Source organism: Dinoponera quadriceps, unplaced genomic scaffold (assembly GCF_001313825.1).
Source record: "Dinoponera quadriceps isolate SergipeBrazil2010 unplaced genomic scaffold, ASM131382v1 scaffold1115, whole genome shotgun sequence".
Lineage (NCBI taxonomy): Eukaryota > Metazoa > Arthropoda > Insecta > Hymenoptera > Formicidae > Dinoponera > Dinoponera quadriceps.
The window spans coordinates 959,212-979,150 of NW_014555233.1; the positions used below are offsets into that span (position 1 = coordinate 959,212).

Genomic DNA, 19,939 nt, shown 5'->3' on the forward strand with positions numbered 1-19,939 from the left:
TCGTTGTGCAAATATTACGTTAATAATACACAGGGTATCTGAAAATTTTTTAAATATCCGTGGTGTGCAGAGAGAACGGGTGAAACTGAATAGGAAAGTCATGTATTATTTTGTAAAATTCGCAATAATTAACGAGAAATTAATTTGTATAAGTTAATGAGCATGCGGAAAATGGTAGACTGGTCTCTGTATAAAGAAAAATAGTATACTTTTGAAAATCTCCTAACAACGATGGGTGCATAGAAAAATTTAATCTTAGATTAAGAATAGTTGTTCTCATATATAAAAAAGAATATTAAAATCTTCTTACAAAATTTTTAATCTTGACTTGAACAAATTGGAATTGATGCAAATATTACTTTTGAACTCAATTCAAGACTAAAAATCTTCTATAAGAATATCTATCTTGATTTAAGATTAATTTTTTTTTCTGCATGGCCTACCGCTTCTCATGCGTTTATTAGTTCATACAAATTAATTAATTCTCCATCAACTATTGCGAATTTTGCAAAATGGTACATGACTTTTCTATTCAGTTTCACCTGTTCTACGAGCACATCACGGATAACAAGAAAGGTTTCAGACACTCTATATGTAATGGCATTAACTCAAGAGCGGCATCTCTAATTCGACCACGTTGAGATACATTGACTCACCGTCGATTTTCCCAGTCTTTCCGGCAACTCGACACAGATTGACGATCGTCTCGTCTTCATTCCTCGCTACTGATTTTTTTATCGGAAATCTTGGGGCAAGCGTTCCCCGTATCATACGGCGTCGGGGTAACCGGAATCTCGCCGTTACGAACGAACATACGCGGCGTTATTAACGGAATCACGAACTCGCGCGGTGGTACGATCGCGCAGTGGATTGATTCCGCTTCGCGCGATCGCGATAATTCGCCTCGCTCGTTTAACCTACTCTTTCTCTTCTCCCTCTCTCTCTCTCTCTCTCTCTCTCTCTCTCTTATTCTCTTTCCCGTTCTCTCGCACATCGAGCGCATTACGGGGCCCTAACAAACTCCATCGTACGACACGTGAGAGAAAAAATTAATTACCCCTAATAACACGGAGCATTTCGGTTCGGGCGATTTCACCGGCGTAGCCGCGGAGGGCGATAATATTGCGTGACCCCTGATGCTTATCGAATCAATGACAATGCGTGCGTGCGTGCCTGCCTCACTGCCTGTCTGCGTGCACGCGCAACGCGCGCGCGAACAGCTCCGATAAGGGCGCAATATAAACGGCAATCTCATCCTGGCCGGCCACTCATTAGCGGACTTAATTTAAGACACCGCCGGCGGAATTTTAAACACAATAAACATTGACACGATTAGCGTAATCACCGCGTTTCAGCTCGCGCGGCCAGAAGGAAAGACTAATTAATGACGCGGCCGGTGCGTTGTTTATGAAGCGGCACCGCCGGCGCGTTTCGCGTATCGTTCCGCAGCCGAAAGTGCTGGGCGTGATTAGAGGACACCCTTCCGTGCTGCGAAAAGAATTTTGATAAACGTATGTTGTATATCGCGCGCGTCCCGTGCCGCGTTCATTACATCGCTGGCGCGCTCGGCCACAATTACGGACGCGGAACGCTCGGATATGTGTAATGCGGTTAAAACGGCGCGCGTGTGCCACGGATTGTGCGCGGGATAATCCGGGGACTTCCCGGCCGGCTTGCTGAACTCGGCGGTCGGCTCGTCTCCGGCCGAAAATCCGAAAAAGCCGAGATGTACCGCCGAGTTTTCGCGATCTGCGACGCAAGGCTCCTCGATAGACTTTTGATTGTCATGACGTGAAGGGCAATCGATGATGACACTTCGTAATTTTTTTCGACTACGTTTGTGAAGCAAACGTACTATATTAGTCATTAAATGAAATTATGCGAATAGAAATGTATTTGTCGGTGACCTGAGTCGAAAGCTAATAGCTAGCTAATAGCTAGCTAATACAGACTAGATTAAATTTTCTAGCTTGTCATTAGTTTGTTGCTGACTGATTATTTACTAAAATGTGGAATCGATTTTGTAATCTAGCCGAAAAATGAGCGTTACATTACAGGCAAGTAGCGATGTTAGACAAAAATTTACTATCTCATGGCTAGACATCCACGAAGTTCAATTTCTACTAGGATGCATCCTGCAATAATATACATGTTTGTCATATTAATCTAGCAAAAATGTACGAAAAGCTACACTCAAATTTTCATATCACATGACATGTTATTTTGAATAAAATTTGGTAATTTTTTTTGTATTTCTATTTCATTAATCTGTGGTAAATACGAATACTATATGAACCACTCATGAAGAATACAAACTTTATAAATCAATCAATTTCACGTACAGCTGCCTATCGAGATTATATCTCGGTGTTTTATAATATCTCGAAACTATATCTCTCATAATCTATTCCATACCTCTCAGATTCTATTCTGCGAATGGAAAACTCACCTACCGCGAAATTAATATCGGCAACGGTGAAGATGCGTCCATCTTCAATCGGAAATGCTTCGAGTCGAAGAGATTCCCGCGGTTGAATTCTGCTTATTTATATTTATGTCTGAAAGATCGCACGTATTCTAGGTCACGTTGTGTACATCATAACATCGTGCACTTGTGTGATGGCGTTCGCGCGCTTAAAGCTTCGTACACGTCTTAAAGGAGGAAACACGAGCGCAGAAAAATGCATTGTTGAGAAAATTTCAACATCTCAAAGCCCGTTGCAATTTTAAGGCGACGCACGTGAGCTCGCCTTGCGGTTCTTCGGTTATCAATTATTCCTCCGAGTCGATATCGAAGTCAGGAGCTTTTCAGCTCTTCGACATGCAATCGCGGATCTGGCGAGAACTCCCGGCGATATTAGATCAATCCCTTCTGGCTACACTTGCTACGTATTTTCTTAGAAATGCATAAACTATGCTCTCCTCCTTTTAAGTACGCAAAATGTTGGAAAAATAGACCGACAAACTTTGAAGAAATACAGAGAACGTCAAAAGAGATATTTTTCGTCATAACGTTCTTTTCAGTGATGTTTTGACGCTACATGACGCTGCAAGAACAGTGAACATTTAAATCGTATCTTTATTCCGAGCAAAGAAAGCTAATAAAAATTACAAAAGTGATCCACTTTTTTACGATGAACATTTTCGCTAGGAAACGCTAAATCGAGATTTAGTACGTGATACAACGTGATAGTGCGTTGAAAACAAGACATCGTCGCGAAAACTGTTATAAAAAAAAAAAGATATTTCGTTGTCCTCTATATCTCCGCAAAGTTTGTCGATCTAACTTTTTAACATTGCCCGTAGAAAGAAACGTGCGCGAGAAATTGCAGGGAACGTTGAACGACGACAGTCAGTTGCGTATATTTCTAACTCCGAACTAGAATAATCAACGCGTCACCTCACAATTTCGAAGGTGCAGGAACGAATTTTCGACAGTTGAACATACGACATCTGTTTCTCTCCCTCTAAACTGCCAAATGACACGAATGGTTCCAGTCCGATGGATATAACAGGAGTTATTTTATATATATATATATAGAAGAAAGAAGGTACTATTATATAATTTGTAGATATTATAATCCCTTCTAATATTTCTCTCTCTCTCTCTCCATCATCTCTCCATCATTAAATAACAAATCTCAATTTAAAATATCGATTGTTGATAAAATTGTTGTAAAAAATGTCAATGAGAGCCATAATATCTTTCACTAATTCATCTTTTTCTCTCTCTCCCTCCCTCTCTCTCTCTCTATATATATAAGCATATACGCGCCTGAAACATATGAATCATAGACGTGTGATTCAAAAAGCGTTCGTTACAATGAATCACACGTGACTCACTGGCAAGATAACTTGCAGTACGCGCCTCATTATCATTAAACTAATTACCTAACCGTGACGTCTGTCGCGTGTGTAGCTGAGGATCGAAATTGCAACTCGGAGTACGCGATTAGAGCGAGAAACTCATGACGGTTCTTCTCCGAGTGTCGCGCGTATTCGACGAAGTTTCGCCCTCCCCCGTGCCGTGCCTCGTGTAGCTGTAACTACAGCCGCGTTGTGTAGGAGGCTAAATTCCGCAGGGCCCATTTTCCGCAGCGACTCGCAGCGTCTAACACCGCGATCCGGAATCTTTTGCAGGCATCGTCGCCCTACGCATGACGTCCCTGCAGATACCGGAGCACGTCGTGCTGAATGAGACGGTGCGCATGCAGTGCAACTTCAACCTGGACAAAGAGCTATTGTACTCGGTGAAGTGGTACAAGGACGGCCACGAATTTTATCGCTATGTGCCGAGAGACGCGCCCACGGTGCTGACATTCCCGGTGCCCGGTGCGAACGTGAACGTGAGTTGCCAGGACTTGCCGGGGGTAAGCTCGGAACGACGCGGAAATATCGTGACCTTTCGCCGCCGTGACAGCGAGGGGAATCGGTTATCCTTCCTTCCGCAAGGCGGACGGCGCACACCAAATTCGAGCGTTTATCTTAATTATCTGACAAATTACCCTCACCCTCGGAGGCCCCATTTCTCTTAGTTTCTTTCAGAAAAACGATTTTCTAAAAAAAGACAATAAGAGAGGATGAAGGAGAGAAAATGATACAGAGATTAGTTGTTGGAATATTAACGTTATCGGAGAACGGATGAAGAAAATATCTCTTGTTTGAGATTGCAACGTTCCGCCTCGTAAATCTTTAGGAATTAACAACGAGTGGAGTCGCGCGATACTCGAAAGGCGAGAGGTTGAAGACGCGCGCTCTCCTCTCACGGCAAAGAGGTTTCGGTTCGAATCTGATAGAAATCGGAGAATTGGTACGCCACCGAGCACCGCGCAGACTCTACTTCGCGCTCGATCGGGCAGCGGCTTGTAATCACGAATTTGCATTCAGACGCACGATTCCACCGAGAGTTCGGTCGTCCTGAACAACGTGAATCTCACGAGCTCGGGGAGATATCGATGCGAGGTATCGGCCGAGGCTCCCGCCTTTCAGACCGTCTCTGATCACGCGGACATGATTGTGGTCGGTGAGTATTATTCCGAAAAATAAAAGAGAGCGAACGTAACTCGTTACGGCTATCGCCTGTCGCATCGTAAAGTTACGCCGGAAATAGCCTTTTTATATAAATTTATTTATTTATTTATTTATTTATTTATTTATGCATGTCTATTTGAATATCGTAATAGAGCGTTTAGATGAGCGTTACCGATAAGCGCGGAAATCGAAATTCAGACGAGAGGAAAAGAGGATGCAATACGAAGTGTAAATAAACAGGGAGAGCATTCACTTTTTCTAACGCGGACGGTCAGTGCACGGCGACGGTTATTTCAGTAAAATTCGCGCGAGGAGGTAAAACCGGATAAATGAATACGTGCAGTAAATGCGCGCGGTAAGATAAGGGGGATCTAATCCGAGAGAACGACAATAGCACTAGAAAGGGTCATGGCAACGTTTCAGTTCTACCTAACGAAGGACCGCAGATAACCGGTGGCCGTTCCAAGTATCAGGTGGGCGATGTCGTTCGCATGGACTGCACGTCGGCACCTTCTAAACCAGCTGCGCTGTTGTCCTGGTTCATCAACGACGAGCCGGTAAGTGAGACACTTAAACCGTCGGCGAAATAATTGCAACCTTTGTTTCACGCTTCGCTAAACTTTTCGCCGGCGCGGTAGCGCGATGAAATGTGTAGTATTTTGTCGAGACGCGAGAGAAAAAGAGAGAAAGACAGAGGGGGGGGGGAGGGGGAGGCGAAAGAGAAAGCGCAACCGGAGTGTTGCGGTATATGCAATTTGCTAAATAAATCAGAGCTTCGTTCCGCTCTGTTTTCATTATAAAGACGCAAGCGCGTCGGCGTGTGTGTCCATCCGCGTTAATTTCGAAAAATACGTCAGCGTAATGCTCTAATTTAAAATTTGTTTTGCTAAAATATATAACCCGATGATATACGAGTATATTCCCGAGCGCACCAATTATAGGTGAAAGGTCGGTCGTCTCGTATCAATATCGGGTGTCGATTTTAAATCGGCTTGACGTTTATGTATTTTCCATTTATTCCCATTTGTATAGAGTTAATGTTCACGACGGAGTTTTCCCTTCGTTCCTTCTCTCTTTCTCTCTCTCTCTCTCTCTTTCTCCTTCGAAAAATTCGTTACCGCGTTACATCCCGGCGAAATTTTCCGCAGCGGCGCAAAGTTTAACCGAATTACAGATTAACTTTAGAATAATTTTATCTCTTCTCACAGCGTCGCTGATGAATGTTATTATCGTTATCGCGCAATAATTAGAATCTTGCTCCGGTGCTTATAACGCAATCTCGCGTAATTGGCTTGGCGAAAAATTTGCATTGGGGATCGGGCAGCGGCGCGATCCGTCGTCCTTAATTATTTTCAAATCGCGTTCTACGAGGAATCGCGCGCATCCGCTCTTTTCGTCTCTCTCTCTCTCTCTCTGTGTCTCGCGCGCGCGCGCTCGCCAAATTGGAATCGTCGATGCGTAATCCGTGTCGCGCACGGATCTGCATCCCGAATAAAATCTACCTAATTGCTCGCACCCCTTTCACCTATTCACCACCCACCTACCCAGCCATTCATCCGCCCACTCAACCATTCATCCATTCTAGCTCTCTCGCCGTTCCTCTCCGCCCCTCATTATCGCCACGCGGATTGTCCCGGTTCCGTTAACAACGCTTTTTACGAGGCTCGCCGTCGCCGACGCTTTCAGGCCGACACGGACTACCTGATAGGACCCAACGTTATCGCAGTCGACGAGAACTGTTTGGAGACCGCGGTGCTCGGTCTGGAGTTCCGCGTTGCGAACAAGCACTTCAGGCGGGGCGACATGAAACTAAAGTGCTTGGCCACAATAGCCACGGTCTATCTGCAGAGCAACGAGGAGAGCGTGGAGGGCGACGAGAGCGTTCTGAAGACGCCCGTGATGGAGAGCCGCGAGACCCGGGCGCAGAGTCACACTCGCGAGGACCTGGCGAACGGTAAGCTACGATCAGCTCCCCCCCACGTTACTTTCTTGCCCCGAGTCCGCCTGAGTGCTCGTCTCTACTTGCCTGCATACCTGCCCTACCGCCCCTAATCGATGAACCCTCCGATGCGGAATTGAACTTTTACCTCGTTCCCGACCGAGTTACGCGTGATGCGAGTTCGAACGGTCGAGGCGCACTCGCAGCTCGACGCTCGTTATTGATAAGTTAACGGAATTCTCTTCCCGGTCCGCACGTAAGTCTCTCCCAAGTGTATCGGCTGGTTAATTCTCGCAGGCGAGTCGAGAGCGCCACGTTCAGGTGGAAAGTTATCTTCTTCTCTCTCCCCGCTGCGGTAACTCCATATATCTTGCCAAGTTTTCATAACACGATCGCGCGCGCGCGATTTAGATTCTCCTCTACTGGCGCAGCCTCCGCGACGTACGTATCGGGGAATACGCGGCCCCGTAATCGCGGCGTATCACCGATTTCAAGCGGGGCCGCGGTCGATGAAAAATTCACTTAGGTCAGCCGCGCTCGCGCACACACCGAGTTATGAATTCCGATTATAATACTTCGCGCTCGCTAGATTAATCCGCTGTCGGATTTGATACACCGAAGGGCGGGAGCAATCGCGCCGCGAGAGCGCCGAGATTATAAAATATTACGATATGTGTTTCGTTTATTCCTTTTTCCTCCCGCGCGCGCGACCCACAATTTTTTGCGAGCTTACACCGACCGGAAGTTATCGGCGGGTAATTTCGCCGCGTGTATTAGCCTGTGCATACGTGGCGCGCGTGTGTGCGCGACCGTATTAAAGTAATTTTCGCTTCGCACCGGGAATACATTTCGCCGATCTAAACCGATTGTAAATACACATATTTTCAGTATGTTTTTCGACGGCGAATATTCAAACACGAATCGCCGTTCGCGCGAATATTCGCGTTTGTTTCGGGCGCGGTATTCCGAAAATCGCCGTTACTCGTCGCGTTATGACCGGCGAAAATTCGCGCCCCGCGCGCTTCGGAAAGCTCTCGGCCGCCGGCGAGTAATGAGGAATGTTGCCTACCCCGTGCTCTCCTCTGCTCTCCCGAGTATGAGGATTAAAGCCCCCTAAGTATTAAAACGAATCCCCGTGAGCGTACATTCGGCATTAATCACAACGGGAACTAATTACTCGATGCTTTAATCCGCGATAGTGCTATCGCCCCGGGTCCCGCAATAAAAACTGATTAATTACAGCCACACTGTATTCAAATCCCGGCTAAATTACGGCAAGAACGAGGCTCGAGGCAGCGAAATGAATACGTGGGATATAGTTCGGCGTCCGAATTAGCCGTTTAAAGGGATGCACATCGCAAATTCGCTACAATCCTCTGCGAGTCTCTTTAGCCTATCCGGCTCGGGTGGCTATAATGGCGCGAGCGCGCCGTCGACCGGCTTTCTGTATCCTGCAACTACGAAACTCGCAAACATGCCCGATGTGCATGCATAATGTATACGTTGCCGAAGAAAATGAAAAGGAGTAAAATTTTCCCCGATGTTCGATATTCTTGGAATATTAAGCGAGCGAGCGGGATTTAATTTTTCAGTATCGACGGAGAAAGTACGCGGGCCGCGAGTTTCATCTGAATCCGGACACTTGAGTTTCGGCGAACGAAGGCGAACTCGCGTATCAAAGTGCCCGACGGGAAAGAGGAAGGAACTAAGTGTATCCGTTATGAATGTTTCAGGATCCGCAGAAGCCGCAGTCCAACGGACGACCCGCCTCGTCGTCGTCGCCGCCGTCGTCCTGATCACAACGATCGCGCGATAATAACGACGAGCGAACCTTAGGTTTTTTTCACATTGCTTCCCAATTATAACTAAACGTTAGGATCGGTTTCACCCTATATCTATTACTAAACACCTAATCCGCGTAACCGTAAATAACACCATACCGATACGACATATAATAAGTGTACGTCCATTTACGCGTCGTCGGCGTACGGTCGAACACGTGCGCTCCAGGCACTAAATGTATCCTCGTGCACGCGCGGAGCAGACGATCGACCGATCGACGGCCGATCGGTCGAAATCGACGGATCGCGCACAATCACGCAGGAAAGCCGACCCGACTTCCCGCGCGTCGTTCGTTTAGATCGTCCAAACCTTCCCTAGCGAGGAACGTCGTGGAAGACGGCCGGTGCCGTCTTTTGTAAACGCTTTCGAGATACGTCGATGTTATTCTTACTACGATTTTTACAAAAAGGTTTTCTATTCGACATATCATTTACTTATCCTGCGGTCGCACCCCCGTGGCCACCGGATGACGATCTCTTCGCGGGTGGACGATGATCTCTCTCTCTCTCCCGTAAACGTGCTTTCATCCGCATCGCTGTATCACGTCCACCCCCTGTATCCATTTTCCCGCCTCCCCCGCTCCGCGTTTCCCCCTTTTTTTCGTACAAAGCGGAGTTTCAACGTTAGTCGAAAGCGGTGTCGCGAGCGATTTCTTTATATATATATATATATAGACAATGAACGAGTTGTGCGAGCAATGGCGAGTAATTGGGACAAGTCCAGAGAGTTTCGTGAGAATCTTTTTCGCGAAATTATGAATTTCTAATCCCCGACACTCGGAGGATTTGACGGTAATCGATTCGTTCTGATTCACTTCGGTTTGTCTATTTCTTGCGGGAGGTATTAATAGCGTTTGATCCTCTTCGTTTCTGCTTTTATCGTCTTTTTGGATGTTGCGTTTGCCCGTGTTATCCTGCGGGTATTTCTTCCTGTCTTTAATTTCTAGCGTATCGCAGTCGGTAAAGATAACTTTGTGTCGAATGCCGCTAAGGAAGCAGCATGCATTGCTTACTTTTGTCGTCATACAGAAAGAGAGATCAATATAATATTTAATATGAGATATAATGATATTCTCTTTGAAGATTCAGCGACATGTCTATTCAGGAGACGAAGAATGTCTGAGAAAAGTATTTGCATGCCGATTCTTCGTCGAACGTTATTATTATGCCTCCCTGTATATTCGGAATCACCGATAGCTTCCAGTACCGACTTCTGGCATATCAAGTGGTTATCGAGTGAAAAATCGAAAATTACCTTTTTATCAGCTAATTCAATACAACCCGTAGGGGAAAATGTGGTATTATGGCTCATCCCTTAATATTCTCACTATTAGGCAATTATTCTAGCGATTACTTATGGAATCATTTCTTTAAGAACCAGCCGTTATGCAGTGACGCTAATATGCCAATACGCAATAGTCGGCGTTTATTATAACACATTTTTATTTTCGAGCATTTCGAAACGTTTTCAACATTATATTTTAGCATTTAATTACTTTATTCTTTATACTTGAGCGTATTATCATTCTAATGTGTATACACTTGAGTGTTTTGTTTGTTATTTAATATCTCACTCTACTATACATTTCGAGTTATGTAAAGTTAAACAATAGTATAACAATTTGCTAATTTGACCCTCCACTAAAATAGACTTAATACAACCTGTTTTCCGAGGTTTTCATGTAGAAGTACACGGAAAAAAATTCTGGTTGCATTAACCAGAGAGGGAAAACGACTACCTGTGTTCTGAAGGAAACAGAATTTTTAATTCTTATGACCCAAATGTGGTTCTTATAACCAGAAATTCTGTTTCCTTCAACAAAAATACATCTGGTTGTTTTTATTTTTGGTTAATACAACCAAACTTTTTTTCGTAATAAATATTTCATAACTTTGAGCCTAGAATCGATTAAACAACACTTTGACGAACGTAATTGCCGAATTTAAAATATTGATTATTGTACAAAATTTAAATGGGGGAGAGGGGAGGCACAATACCACATTCTCCTTCATTATTTATTCATCCCTTGATCTTACGTGTAAACACTTTTACAGTCGTCGAATCGCCAGATTTCCGTTTCAAGTCACGACGCGCGAACGTTTAAACGCGCGATGCGCTCGGAAATGCTGAAATCGGAACAGGAAGGCGTCGATGGGACGCCGTATGTACGCGACATCGCGCGACACAACAACCGGCTCGCTACTCGTGCGTCTTTTATACAACGACCCTTTCGTTGTGACAAAATGATCGCGCGGTAGGTCACAGGTTGGTTCGCGCATTGCAACGCGGTTGAGTTGTCCCACTCGATACCATCATGAAACGCTTAATCGGGTCGCTGTCGTCCCTCTTCTGACTAATTGTAAGGCATATAGCGTAATCTCATATCGGATATATGTCACGCGTGTGGAATTACTATCGTATTTTCGATCAATATCGAAATCGTCGCGCGCGCCTACGAGCCTACGAGGAACACGGACTACCACTTAGGCTCGTCCACGGCGCATCACCGTAATTAACAATAACGCACGTAATTCCGTGCCACATCGGGCAACATCGATAACCGCCGCTTCAATCGGTGTTTTTCCTCAGACGCAGTCACAAGGGAACTACATCAGATATTAGCGCAGTAGCGCGCGTCGAACAACGCGATATCGATACTCTAACGAATTCGCGTTGGGTGTAACAGATGGACCGCGATTCGCAGGCTCAATTTCAACGGTGAATTCCTGAGACTTATCCCAAGTGTCTCTTCTTCGACGAAAATATTGAGGAATCTATGCGGTTTCCCAGTTATGATGTAATAAATTTAGAGAGAGACTTTGCGCAAATTGGGTTTCAAAGGGACAAGCGATTAGCAAAATTGCGTTTTTCGGTTAATTTTACATAAATTTTATTTTTACAGAGTAAACAATTTTGCGTAAGTAACGGTCCACTGAAATTTTTATGTTACTTTACCAAAATAATGAATATTAAAAAAATAATGTATTAATAAAGTGAATATGTTAATTTAACAGATATTTGTGTACTTTTCAATATATTTCCATGTTAAAGTAACAATTTCAACAAGGATTTCAGTGGACCGTTATTTACGCAAAAATGTTTACGATGCATAGAATTCTAATTTTTATTTTAATTATTAGTTACAAAAATACGTAATACTGAACACTGTAAAGTTTCAGTTATTCGCGATATTTTCATTGAGGGGGGATCTTTCGATTGTCTATAGAATCTGTACGTTAAAATTGGAGTTACGAATCGCGAGACATTCTAAATGTAAAATTTGTAGAATTAAATTATCGTCGTGAATCAAGGAACTTTGAAAGAGAAGTCCAGAGCTCTTTAAAACAATAATACTACTTTCTGTTATACAGTATACAAAGCGTCCTGTAAATAAGACCTTAGATAGATTCTTGGACGAATTTGGGCTCGGTGTTTCTTTACGGAGAGAGGAACATCGTTGAAATTTTATCTAACGGCCGATGAGTCACCCTGTATAGCCGATAACGTGCTCCTCGCTAACTTTATTGGATAATAACTCGGGATAGAGTTTTACCCGCTTAGTGCATTGCGGCATAAGGCTATCCGTCGAGCACTATTAAGGTCATTTTATCCGTCGCCACATCGATTCGAGATAGTTTTATCGTACCTCTTCCGCCTAACAAGCTAAGCCCTAATCGCGAAAAAAAGAGATCTGCACGTGCATGAAAGTATGTGAAAGTAGCACAAAGACCGGAAAATCACCATCGGCAATTCGCGCGTTATCAAACATAGGCGCGATCGATACGCAATTACACGCCGATGTATTTCGGCGCCGTAGCATATTTTGAACTAAAAACTGAGCGCCGTTGTGACCGTATCCCATATTCGAATGGTGCGCTATGACGCATGTGTTATGTGTGTGTGTGTGTGTTATTGCCTTACATGAAAAAGGATAAAAAAGCGTAACAAAAAAATTGTTATTGTGTGATTGAAACTCGTATTACACGGATCGAAGCTCGTAGGACGCGATAGTATCTCGATGCAAAAATTGCGCGACGTGAAAGGAACAATAGAAAGAATGGCGTACGCACTTTTTCTATTTCGCGATATTAGCGTGCCACTGCTCGATACAATATCCCGAGCCTCTCTCGGACGTGACGAAAGGCGCGACGTGTGCTCTCGGCGTGGCGTTTTACCGGCGTGGAAAACACACGGCCGTGAACACCGGGCGGAATTTTCGTTCGTGGCGATGCGACAAATGGTGTACTTCCCTTGTGAGGTAGGAAGGATCCGTCGTTCGCTCGCTTGCTCGCTCGCTCGCAGGAAAATCGACACATATCTGAAAGGATGATTTTTTGGCGCTCGATGACGCGCAGGTTACCCTGGAAAGAGCGGAGCTCTAAAAATACGTCCGAAATCGAGCGACCTCGATGCGAGAGAAGCGCGAGCAACCCGGCATCCTGCTTCTCCGTGTGCGCACGTTTAAACGGGCAGATTTTCCAACGAACCTCTCTGCCTCTCTCTCTCTCTTTTTCTCTCTGTTTCTGTCTCGCCGGAGATAAATCCGACGGAACTTATTTGTCAGTTGAATAACAGAAGCGAGAGAGATAAGAGATTGTTGATGGCCCGTCGATAAAGATACTTTTATAACTTCCCCGTCGTAAAGTATAAAGCAGAGATATGTTCCACCGTAGGTATAAGGAGAAGGGGAAAGAACATTGGTTTCTCTAAAGTATATCTTCCTCTTTTTAGTGAATTTGTTTTTCATGGATTTTCGCACGAGTTCCCGAACGATGTAAGACGAGCGTAAAAACGTAATCTCCGTTTCCGGTCTGAGGACATCGCGGGAAACTTTCCGTTGTAATCTCATTTCGCGAAATATATATTTCGCAGTGGGGAAAGAGAGGGGTAAAAGTCAGAACCCTGCGAGCTCTTTCCGGGGTTGTGAAACGCGGGTCCACGGCGCACCGGCGTTTATTATGTTTCTCGGAGCAAGCATGTAAGCACACAGGCATCTCGGTACGCTCAAGAATAGATCCTTCCGATATATTTTTCGTATGTAGACGCTCAGACGAAGTATTTTGCATGACGATTCCGAGCGTTAGTAAGACACGAATTCGAGGGTCGCGCAACAACGTTGACGCGTCGCGTCGTATCCGTTAACGTGTTATAAACGAGATGGGGATTCATACGAAGTATTACGATAAGGCCCTTAATTAGCGACGCGCGGCTGTCCGAAAATCTCGAGCCGAGTGCCGTCGAGTGGACATTCTTCCCCCGGGATCGAGTTTCGAAATTTCGGATATGAGCACGTACCTGTGTCACGAGCTGAACTTTCGAAATATTCACTCTCGACCTGATCCGCGAGGTACTCGATATCAAGTTAAGTAGTTCTGAAGCAAACGGACAGCCTTGAGATCATTTCCCGAATCAGTCTCATATTCGAGGCTACGCCAAACGAATCGTGCATACTTTTAAATATTGTAATGGCACTGCAAACAGTAACGTCTTAGGTAGCATGTATTAGCTTCATATTAAACTTAATATTAATTTATTTCATATTAAATATATTATATACATTTAAAGAACGCATATGAAACTAATTATTACCTAGAGTAATATCAATGTTATAATTTCCTATTCAACAATGTAAAAGTAATATAACGCGTGTGTTATATAACAATTACATCGTTGAGTGAGAAATTATAACATTGATGTTATGTTACTGTTAATTTTACTGGAACATATACATCAACAATGAATTGCCAACTAAATGAGGAAGAGGGGGGGGGGGAGGGAAGCGAAAGAGGTTAGACGAGCTTACTGTTTGCCTCCTAGGTCCGTTTGCCTCAGAGTTACTCGATTCGCACACATCTATCATTAATATGTGTCATATTACAAATAAGTGTTTACATACCTGTAAATATGTATATAATTTTCATCGTTATTAAAATTATTCACTATTATAATGCCCGGTAGGGGAAGTTGTTGTCTCACCTCTTTGTGAATCCGCTCATACCTTGCGACTATTATGAAAACGTGCATTCTTCTCTCGGGACTTTCCGTGCCACTCTCCCGTTATTTCCTGTACGATAACGCGCGCACTTTCCGAAATCTTTCGCGAAACTATCACCGCTCCGTAAGAACCTGCACGTACGCGTCCAGAACCGTTATACAACTGACTCGTATCGAAACGATTGAGAATCTCGAAGTAACCGCGCAACTTCACTCGGTACTTTCGAGTTGACCCAGAATCCAGTATTAACTTTACAAAATACTATTTTTCACATTCGGATGATAAAACTGCAAAATCGTCAATCTTTGATAACATTTCGCCAATATAATAGGTAATTATCTTTTTATCATCTTTTAATGAAAATAATAAGAGGAACGTTAAACATTTTAAATATAATCACGTGACACTCTTTCGATTCGGCTTGCTCGCAGAGCGGTCCACGTTATCCCGAGAGTGACCATCAGAGCCATCTTGCGTTTAAACTTTGTTCGAATATTGGCAAATGGTGTGATATTTGCTTGGTGATCACTATTATTTACCGTAGCGTTTAGAAAGTTGTTCCGAGAGCAAAAAATTTTTGGATAAAAATCAAGCGAAAAACGTAAGTAATTCGAATATGTCACATCTCAGATAATTTAATTGCATCCACCGTAGTCTTTTAAAACGCCACCGATAACCTAAAAAGTTCATGTCAGGTCATCTTTCATTCTATTCTTTGTTAGTTAACCGTTGCTCACTCGATGATTTTCCACACTAAGCAAGAATCTTATTCATGTCATTATGTCAAAATGTTTCATTTTTTGCAATCTTTTCATCAGATGGAGCCCATGTCTTTGGGATCACCGATAGGCAGTCCTATACAAATCCCTGGTAGTCCAGGAAGCTCCTCGGCGTATTTGCCAAGTTTCCTCTTGGGTGATACTAATACCGTAAGAATATATAATTTTGCGTTCAAATTTTTAGATGTACAGTGCATATTTTGCTAATTCCTGTTTGTGACATTACAGCCTACGAAGATCATGACACCTCAGGATAATCCTCGACACTTGAATATCACCAGTGCTAGTCTAATATCGCCGATTTCATATGGAACTCCAGATTACCGGTCCAATCGTCAGAAGGCAGTATTTGGAAACACTACATCTCCCAGTACACCACAGATGAATACAAAGAATCATACTGGAGGACCCCCAACTCGTGGACTGTTCGATGTTCTCGAAACTTCTCAACTGTCTTCTTCGTATACATCAACTATGAATTCCAACGTCACGTCCACGCAAGCCAATCAATCAAAGCTCATGATGAACACTATATGCAGTCCTATACTTTTCCCAGACAGTCCAGTAACTTCAAACACAAGTGAATCCCAGGGTCTGCTGCAGTGGGTGACTGTCTTTGGTTTTCTGCCAACCGATATTAACGCTGTGCTGTCTCACATCTCCAGCAGAGTTCGGATAGTGGATAAACACCCACCTCCACAACCACAGAGTAATTGGGTGCATCTGAAGTGCGCGTCGGAGCAAGAAGCACAAAGAGCTCTCACGTGCAACGGCAGCATCGTTTCGGGCTCGATCATGATTGGTGTGATACCGTGCACGGACGAAGGTGTTGTTATGAGCTCGGACAAAGAGAATCGCGCTAAGCTGAACGGCAGCATAAGGTCGTTCTCGTCGGTTGCGAAGGGTAGTCAGTCTCCGAATTTCAACGTGTCGCCCGGCAGACGACGAAAGCTGAGGTCTTTGGCAGCGGGTTACAATCAACATTTTAGCCCGCAAACAGCGCAATCGCCAGAGAACGTGCCACAAAAGTCGGCCGGTTTAGTATCGAAAGCAATGGAATATATGTTCGGCTGGTAATCTGATTATACCGAATCTTACATCTTTCGCAAAACTTAAAAAATTGTATAAGAAAAGAAAATACGAAAAATGATCAATGTGATTTTTAACTAGAGTAAGCATACAATTTTTCTGCCGCCCTGTGTGTCAACAAGGAGATAAATGTCTTAAATACTTCAAGTATTTGATGTACAATATGAATACGGAATGTCTTTAGAGTTAATCCTTTCGAAATATATTATTATCACATGTTGTAACACAGTTTATATATTTTCATGATTGTATGGGACAAAGTCAAAGACATCTCGACTGAATATATCTTCTATTCTACATTATACATATATATATATATATTATTACTAGCATACTTTATGTTAATCGTGTAAAAACTTGAAGATATTTTATAAACTTTTCCTACTTTGCTACCGTTGAACCTCGCAAAAATGGATGAGAAATATTGCAATAATAACTTGGACTTTTCTTAGAGTAATAACGATAACGTGTCCATTGTAACCATAACATTGCGGTTACATTATTATTGTAATAATTAGTGTATTAGTAATAGTTATATCCTCTAAAGTCATGATATAAGATGAAAATTTAAACAATTCTACGAACACCTATTTATGCAAAATTACTTTTCAGAGTTGATCTCAGATTCTCTCTCTACTGCTCTCGCATGCGAAACACTGATAATACAATCACATGTTCGCTTTATCTTATAAAGAAGTTCAACATAATGCCAGCTCCAATCACCAATTATCGGAAAATTATTTCGTATTCTCAATTGTAGCACTACCTAAATCAGTCATCTTAGGATATTTTACTTTCTTCTTATCTAATTCATCTTGAGCCCACAGTATCATCTTCAGTAGATTATTGAGTCGAGGGCTGGTTGATTCTCTGTGCTCCATTTTCAATATAGCAGCATTCAACTCACTTGCTATCTGCAATTACACGGTAAGTAAAAGTTAAAGAGAAAGAAATAAGAGAAATTGGAGAAATTGACATTAAAAAAGTAACATTGAACGTTCACTCACTTTTTGTCTATGTGTAGGATGTAAAAGATCGCTAAACGGACTTTTGTGTGGTTCATCAAAAGCCAATAGTGCCAAAGTACGTTCTAGCTCACACAATATATTATCATCCGACTCTCCAGCTTCGCTCAGCTTATCCTGAGCGAACTGAAGAGCCTCTTCAATTCTACCTGTACGAATCAATTCAATCAGATGCAGTTGTTGCAGGTGGAAATAAAGATATCTGTCGTTATCCAACAGTTCAGGATGCAACTGATTCACCAAATCTGTAGCTTCCTGAATACGACCATTTTGTATAGCATCTCTGATGCGAATTCTATCGTCCAGAGAACTCAATTCTACAGTAGGACCCACTCCAGATTCTTGTTGGAATTTCTCAGCAGCTTCCTTGAATCCTTCTGTATGATGTAACGTCCACTCATTATACTTGAGCGATATGATTCTTAAGACTTAGATTAAGCGATAGAAGTTAGGGTTTACCTGTCACAAGATAATTCATGATTAAATTATTCATTGATACTCGTTGCATATGAAATCCCTCTTCCAGTCTCGCCACCCACTCATCCTTGGATATGCTGTCTTGTTTCTCAGGGAAGCTCATTGTTCTCTGAGAATTTGTGTTGTCCTGCGCCGTAATTTTGATTATTAACAGTATCCCGACCAGATATTAATTTTCCAAACAGCTTCGGCACGTGATGGTTAGCCCGAAACCACCCGAAACACGGACGTCTGATCAAAACAAAAAAAAAAACCAATAACTTAACACCAAAAACGATCCTCAATAATCGTGAATTGCCGAATCCGTATGCTGAAAAGTGTAGACAGAATACACTCGGAGTAAAAGTACCTTTACGACTGGAAAATATTCTAAACAACGCGACCTGTGTTTACCATCCAAATCAAGGTAAGATTACAAATATTCAACACATACATATGTACATTCAACGACATATATACTTACATACCTGAAGTTAGACACTTTGGGGTCGACGCGCCTAACGAGATATTCAACAAAATCCACAAATGTCTTTTAACTGGTCCGTTCAATGTTGTACAATTTTTTATTAACTTTTGACGTTTTTTGTGCCGTGCAGCTGTTAACTGTCAGATGCGCATCATGACATGCGAATATGTCAATCAGTACAACTCACTTGAAAGCACTTAATTCAGTCAGATCGATAAAGAAAGGTTAGGAAATTTCTCAGTCGGTACATACTTCCCCCTCGGTATTCACTTTTCAGAAGGTATTTGAAATTCAACGGATACTCGAGATTACACCCAGGCAGAACAAATTATTAAAAGATGTCTTAAAGACATTCAAAAGATATTTTATTATTTTTAGATATTTCCCAAAACGTCTTTAAACAGTCTTTTAGAAATTCGTTTTGTCTGGAGGTATCTGAATATCTTCAGAAAGCACGCGATCAACAACATAACGGATTAATTGTGGTATGACTTGGTTATTACCACGAACAATAACTTCTTGCGAACGAATAAAAATAATGTGTGCTAATTGCATTAATTTCCTAAAATAAGTGTGATCATTATATACGTTGCATAAAGATAACAAGAATTTCTGTGTCTTTGAATGCTATTTAGTACATCATATAAATAAGACGTTAGATATATACGAAAGGAATTTTGTTACCGTCTGCATAAAAAACATAAAAAGCAACATAGCTCATTATACGAAGCAATGCATATACAAAGAGAGATTTTTGTTTATTCTTTTGTTATGGTCTGCACAAAAAATACAAAAAGCAACATTGCTCATTATACAAACCACTCATGCATATACAGAGAGAAATTTTTGCTTTATTCTTTTATCGTCCGCACAAAAAATATAAAAAAGTAGCATAGCTCATTATACGAACCAATCATGCGTATACAGAAGGAAGTTTTTACTTATTCTTTCTTTCTCTCTTTCTGTTCTACTTTATTACGCGAAATGCTAAATCAGCTAACGAGATTGTGCACATTCCAGAAGTTGGGGCAGGATATGAAGGCTTTTTCCATCCGGGAAATGCAAGACGTCGTTGCGAGTGCTGCATGCGAATGCGCAGGAATTTGCATTCCGGCGAGGCCAATAAAAATACATTTGCATCGAAATAACGTCGCAGACGTCCACACGCGTGTTGCAGAGCGCCGCGACGAGAAGCCACGTTTCGCCGTTTTCATGAATGAAACTGCTCCTGTTTCATATCAACAGGCGTCCTTTACTACGCAGTGGGAACATCGATCCGTTCCTTCGGGACGCCCC

The 19,939-nt window shown here is 42.8% G+C and overlaps 2 protein-coding genes across 6 annotated transcripts in view; one reads left to right on the forward strand and one right to left on the reverse strand.

Annotated features, from left to right (window-relative positions):
* LOC106743602 overlaps positions 1-16,752 on the forward strand; it is a 32,483-nt gene extending 15,731 nt beyond the window's left edge. Inside the window, exons 2-9 of the mRNA XM_014617600.1 lie at positions 4,141-4,346; positions 4,888-5,023; positions 5,455-5,588; positions 6,718-6,985; positions 8,704-8,783; positions 15,352-15,408; positions 15,626-15,736; positions 15,815-16,752. Coding sequence (XP_014473086.1) covers positions 4,141-4,346; positions 4,888-5,023; positions 5,455-5,588; positions 6,718-6,985; positions 8,704-8,783; positions 15,352-15,408; positions 15,626-15,736; positions 15,815-16,663 — 1,841 coding nt within the window. The 3' untranslated portion in view covers positions 16,664-16,752. The remainder of the gene's footprint in view (positions 1-4,140; positions 4,347-4,887; positions 5,024-5,454; positions 5,589-6,717; positions 6,986-8,703; positions 8,784-15,351; positions 15,409-15,625; positions 15,737-15,814) is intronic.
* A 197-nt stretch (positions 16,753-16,949) lies between these two features.
* LOC106743636 (glucose-induced degradation protein 8 homolog) lies at positions 16,950-18,853 on the reverse strand. Of its 5 annotated transcripts, none has more exons than XM_014617668.1 (4): positions 18,645-18,853; positions 18,160-18,408; positions 17,683-18,077; positions 16,950-17,589 (listed from the first exon to the last, which is right to left on the reverse strand). In XM_014617668.1, the coding sequence occupies exons 2-4, from the start codon at positions 18,278-18,280 to the stop codon at positions 17,413-17,415; spliced, it is 693 nt and encodes a 230-aa protein (XP_014473154.1). In that variant the 5' UTR covers positions 18,281-18,408; positions 18,645-18,853; the 3' UTR covers positions 16,950-17,412. The 5 variants fall into 5 exon arrangements, with proteins under 5 accessions (XP_014473154.1, XP_014473153.1, XP_014473151.1 ...); XM_014617667.1 differs by having other exon boundaries at positions 17,413-17,589; positions 18,160-18,304; XM_014617665.1 differs by having other exon boundaries at positions 17,413-17,589; positions 18,641-18,853.
* Between the last annotated feature and the right edge of the window lie 1,086 nt (positions 18,854-19,939).

What these genes read in the sequence shown, in the direction of transcription:
- LOC106743636 (XM_014617668.1), bottom strand. Translation starts at nt 18,280, where the DNA reads ATGAGCTTCCCTGAGAAACAAGACAGCATATCCAAGGATGAGTGGGTG. An exon ending in CATGAATTATCTTGTGACAG is followed by an intron (nt 18,078 to 18,159) that starts GTAAACCCTAAC and finishes TACATCATACAG; the next exon opens with AAGGATTCAAGGAAGCTGCT. An exon ending in ATCCTACACATAGACAAAAA is followed by an intron (nt 17,590 to 17,682) that starts GTGAGTGAACGT and finishes GTGTAATTGCAG; the next exon opens with ATAGCAAGTGAGTTGAATGC.